Source organism: Frankliniella occidentalis, unplaced genomic scaffold (assembly GCF_000697945.3).
Source record: "Frankliniella occidentalis isolate FOCC.00 unplaced genomic scaffold, Focc_3.1 Scaffold71, whole genome shotgun sequence".
Taxonomy (NCBI): Eukaryota; Metazoa; Arthropoda; class Insecta; order Thysanoptera; family Thripidae; genus Frankliniella; species Frankliniella occidentalis.
In genome coordinates this window covers 246,869-252,002 of record NW_026267201.1, presented here as the reverse complement: position 1 = coordinate 252,002, position 5,134 = coordinate 246,869, and the positions used below count along the sequence as shown (strand labels likewise).

The 5,134-nt window shown below is 49.8% G+C and overlaps 2 protein-coding genes across 2 annotated transcripts in view; one reads left to right on the top strand and one right to left on the bottom strand.

Moving 5' to 3' along the window:
• LOC113217443 (NPC intracellular cholesterol transporter 1-like) overlaps positions 1-2,590 on the top strand; it is a 12,931-nt gene extending 10,341 nt beyond the window's left edge. The window contains exons 15-20 of the mRNA XM_026437345.2: positions 732-895; positions 1,002-1,114; positions 1,194-1,542; positions 1,620-1,965; positions 2,047-2,209; positions 2,292-2,590. Coding sequence (XP_026293130.1) covers positions 732-895; positions 1,002-1,114; positions 1,194-1,542; positions 1,620-1,965; positions 2,047-2,209; positions 2,292-2,377 — 1,221 coding nt within the window. The 3' untranslated portion in view covers positions 2,378-2,590. The remainder of the gene's footprint in view (positions 1-731; positions 896-1,001; positions 1,115-1,193; positions 1,543-1,619; positions 1,966-2,046; positions 2,210-2,291) is intronic.
• A 191-nt stretch (positions 2,591-2,781) lies between these two features.
• LOC113217444 (dopamine D2-like receptor) overlaps positions 2,782-5,134 on the bottom strand; it is a 223,605-nt gene continuing 221,252 nt past the window's right edge. The window contains exon 9 of the mRNA XM_052268511.1: positions 2,782-4,842. Coding sequence (XP_052124471.1) covers positions 4,628-4,842 — 215 coding nt within the window. The 3' untranslated portion in view covers positions 2,782-4,627. The remainder of the gene's footprint in view (positions 4,843-5,134) is intronic.

Sequence of the window (5,134 nt, the reverse complement as noted above, 5' to 3'; positions counted from 1 at the left end):
CCCTCGCCACAAACTATTAAATAGGAAAAGGTGAGCTTCGGTCAGTATTCGAACTTCGAACCTACAACCATCCATGTCCCGAGCGCGCGCTCTACCAACTGAGCCAGTGATGAAGCTGTTGAATAGGTGAAGCTTATCTCCGCTGTGGCTCACACCACGGCTCATACCCCGGCTGGCAGAGAGGAAAAAGGGTTCCGGGTCGACTAGATTCGAACCAGCGACTTTTTGCGTACCGGCCCATCACATCAGGTGTCGCACGGCTGTAAAGTCATGGCCAGCGGAGCGCGAAAAATATCACCCGGCCGAGATTCGAACCAGCGATCAGGTTCATACCGGGCCCGGACGCTACCGACTTGGCCACGACGGAACGATACATCGCACAACTTTCGGCGACATGCAGATCTCAGCTGTGACTGACGCCCGAAAAGACTCGGCCAGCAGAGCAGGAAAAATTATCGCGGACGGGATTCGAACTACCGACCATGCCCACGATCTGCCAACGATCACGCTTTAACACGCTCGGCTACCAGCTTCCTCCTCCGATTTTAGAGGTAGTTACCTAATAAGAGGGGTCTATTTAGAATCTGCCCTCCCTCTTCCAGCGCACACCATATTTGTCTGTTTTTCTTGTTCTTTTTTTTCGTGTTTGTTTCTGATTTAATTTTTGAGGGTGATCACTGATTTATTCAAAAGTTACTCTTAGTGACCTGACTCAACTCATTTCTTTGCAGAATATGAAGGAGCTCCTGTCTATTGGGCCACCGGTGTACTTCGTCATCACCCAGGGACTTAACTACACCGACCCGGCCCACCAGAACCTCGTGTGCGGAGGCATCGGCTGTAGTGCGGACTCCCTGGCCACCGCCGTCCAGTCGGCATCCAAATCGGCAGCCATGTACGTCTGGAAGCCTAACCGCTCGCCGACGCCTAAGAAAAATCCGATTGAGTGACCGTGGAGTGACAAAGGAAAAGAAGTGACCCGCACTTTTGGTGTTTTGCAGATCTCACATTGCACGACCTGCTTCCTCTTGGTTGGATGACGCTTTTGATTGGGCGACTCTCGAAAACTGTTGCAAGGAATTTGCGAGCAACGGCTCTTTCTGTCCGCACAATCGTAAGTGTGTCAAAAATTCTGAATGCAAGGGAAGTTATGTTTACTTACTTTTGTGTTGACGAGATCTTTTCCTTCCCAGGGGAAGCCCCGGAGTGCACTAGCTGCTCGGTCTCGGTCGACAAGTCCACCAACCGGCCGTCGGCAGCCGACCTGCGGAAGTACATCCCGGGCTTCCTCACGGACATACCCGACGAGAACTGCGCCAAGGGGGGCTTGGCGGCGTACAGCCAGGGCGTCAACTACGTGCTGGACGAGTACGGGCAGGCCGACGTCGGCGCGTCCTACTTCATGGGTTACCACACCCCGGTGCGCACGTCCGCCGACTACTACGAGGCCCTGCGCGCGGCCAGGAAGATCTCGGCCAAGGTGGAGAAGGCCATCAACTCCCAGCTGGAGCTCGCGGAGCCCGTCCGCGTGTTCCCGTACAGGTGCGAGGACCCGCGCGGCAGGAGGTCCGCGATCAACCGACTCGAAAGTGCGTTCTATCTTAATGTGTGTTTTTCAGCATCTTCTACGTGTACTACGAGCAGTACCTGACCATTCTCTGGGACACGGCCAGTTCCCTCATCTACTCATGGGTCGTGCTGGCGCTCGTCATGACCCTCCTGAACGGGCTCGACATGAGGGCGTCCGCCATCGTCAGCGCCATCGTCCTGGCCATCGTCATGGAGATGCTGGCCCTGATGACCGTGTGGGGCATCCCGCTCAACGCCGTGTCGGCCGTCAACCTGGTCGTGGCCATGGGCATCGCCGTCGAGTTCAACTCGCACATCATGCACGCCTTCCAACAGTCCGTCAAGGGCGACCGGACAGCCAGAGCGAAGGAGGCGCTCGTTGAGACGGGGAGCTCGGTTAGCTAACTGTTTTTCATTTTTAACGTTCGCGTGACTTGTTAGAAATGCATATTTACGATCAAATTTTTACTTGCACAGGTATTTTCAGGAATCTTTCTAACGAAGTTTTGCGGTATCGTAGTGCTTGCTTTTGCTCCGATACAAATGCTGGAGGTATTCTACTTTCGAATGTATCTCGGCATGGTTCTCATAAGTGCCATCCATGGTTTAATTCTTCTCCCAGTCCTTCTTAGTTACATCGGTAAGTCAGACACTATTTACTGCACAAACGAAAACAATTTTGGAGCAGTAAATGAAATAATAAAATACATACTTTTGTTCAGGTCCTAAGGTAAACCAGGCCCGAGTTAACCACCACGTCGAGGAAAGCAGGCAATTAGCTCTCTTAATTTCAGAGAGCAATACGTAGCTAATAAAAATGTGTAATCTGGCATAACTGTGATAATTGTTGCGTACAATAATTAAGAGATATATTAAGCAGCACCTATATTATTAGGTCAGCGCAACTATCAATACGTCAATACGTTTTGCAACGCTGAGACTGACTAGGTAAGATAAATAATATTTTGTAAAATACTCAAGCAGCCCCAAAAAACAAATAAAACATAATAATATTTTGAAATTTTGTTGAATTAAAAAACATTGTTGCCTCTGCCCCCTTGAGCTCTAAGCGAAGACTCCAAGGCAGTGTTTCTTGAGCAGCCGTGTTCAGATCCACCGTTCTGGTACGGATGGGTCGTTAAGTTGTTTGTTTTGAAGTCCTTTATTTGTAGAGTGGAGTGTGGTACATGGGAAGAGGAATGACAGCGTGTAGAACATATCTGTATTGTTTTTTATTCTTAAGTAAGAACCTTTGATATCCTTTGTACTTTTCATTTAATAATATCAATTCAAAAAAAGATCACCAACGTACAACAACTTTAGCGCATCTCTAAGTGTGTGCTTGGATGCGCGGGGCGGGTTGAGGCGGGGAAGTTGCAAGCTGCGCCTCCGCCTCGGACTCGGGGCTCAGGGCCAGCTCGGGCGGGAGACGGGTGCTGGTCGCCCGCCCAGGGCGGGCGTCAGGTCCGAGGTGGAGGCCAGCTTCGCCGCGGCTTGACGGCAGAGTGACTCCGCGGCCAGGGAACGGGAGCGCCTTGGGAGGCATAGCGTTACAATAATACTGATTTCGGCATGGAGACCTAGTCGCATACTTTTCTTTGACTACCACAAAAAAGAAAAGAAACTAATATCCGAGTTGAGGAAGATCACATTATACCCCTAAGGTATCGGGCGCCTCGCGCCCCTGCCGGCCCAGCTGGCAGGGCGATACGTAACGGGGGAAGGGGAAATACTTATGTACATCACAATGCGAGACAATACTGCCAATCTCGATATCCGCCGTTCTTTTTCTCAAATATATATATAAAATATAATCATAATTTTCATCTACATTTTTTCATTAATTAATACCTTATCCGTCCTTCGTTACTGCTAGAGGCGTAATGCCTCGGTTCAACAAAATCTCGTTTAGAATTAGAAACAATATACAATGGGCAATCGAAAGCTATCACTTCAGGACAAAGCGGCGCTAGCCTACAGAGCTGCAGACCGATAATGAAGATTTACAACAACTGCAAGAAAGGGACAGTCTTGTAGAAACGAAGTTTGCCCTGAAAATAGATATACTCATCAGCGCTTAATTGTAACAGAATTTCTACATATATTCAAAATGTGCACAAGAGCAACATACAATAAATATTTACACAGACTTCAACTCACTATACAGAACAATGATACGTACAATCGGGAATTCGAGAGCTCAACAAAAAAATACAGGTATTTACATGTGAATCTATGTACATTTGTGCAAACACTGTCGAAAGATGTACAACTTAACACAAGAGACAATATAAACATGATAGAAATATGACACAACCTAAGTTAGTAAACAAGTCTACTCTTTGGCAGCAACTAAAACTAATTTTGTACAAATAAAGAAATTTCTCCTAACAAATCAATCGTATTCATTTGATCCAGTTATTCGGTCCCATTCCTTAACAAAAGTACGCACAACAGAAATTCAAAGCAGCTCGCTCGCGCGACATCGAATACACTGGAAAACATCCACTAACGATTTATCAAAATCTTATAATTGGCACGTACAATTTTTAAATAAGCGTTTTTTTCGTCTTCTCACTGAAGAACAATGACAAGAGGTCGAAAAGACAGGAAAGTCCCTTATTTTTGCTCTTTTCGACCACCTGTCGGATATCGGCGGCAAATGTTGCCGCCATGAAAGCCACCCGGTGGCTTTGGGCGCACGGCACAGGGAGGGAGAGGGAGACACGGAGAGAGAGAGAGACAGAGACAGAGAGTGAGTGAGAGAGAGAGGATATGTTATTGGGCGCGAGGCTCAACGATACGATCGTCGAAACGCGGGAATGGGGGGCGGGCTACGGCCGTCCGGGCTCCGTGGGGGAAGCATCACACACCAGACACCTTCGGCGCCACCTGCGCGCCCCTGGGCGTGTCTCCTACAAGATGCCCGCCCCGCTGGATGGGGGAGCAGGCCCTTTCGGCCGGACGGAGTGGGACGGTGGAGGGTACAGGGGACTTAGCGCTGAGTGGCCACGCTGGGCTCAATCGCGCTGGAGGTGCCGTACGCCCAAAGCTCTCCCTACGAGTCGAGGGACATGAGCTTCTTGAACGCCTTGCGGAACTCGGGGTTGAAGATGGTGTAGATGACGGGGTTCACGAAGCTGTTCATGTAGCCCAGCCACGTGGTGAGGATGAAGGCGGACACGCCGGGCTGGCAGTTCATCTCCAGCTTGGTGCACGTCGCGTCCAGGATGTTGCACGTGAAGAAGGGCACCCAGCACACCAGGAAGACACCTGAGGGCACAGAGAAGACGGTGTGCTTTAGCGATACATAGAGAGTGGGTGGAGGGCGAGAAAAACAAATAGAGAGACAGATAAACATGGAGAAGAAGGAGAGAGATTTTTTACTTGATTTGATCAGAGAGAGAGAAAGAGGGAAAGAGAGGGAGAGAGAGAGAGAGGGAGAGAGAGAGAGAGAAAGAGAGAGAGAGAGACGCGAGGGAAGAGCAGAGGCCGAGGAGGAAATTAGGTTGGCCATCGAGCGGGGTGCCGCCGGCGGGTCCGGCCGGCTGGTCCGGCAGCCCAT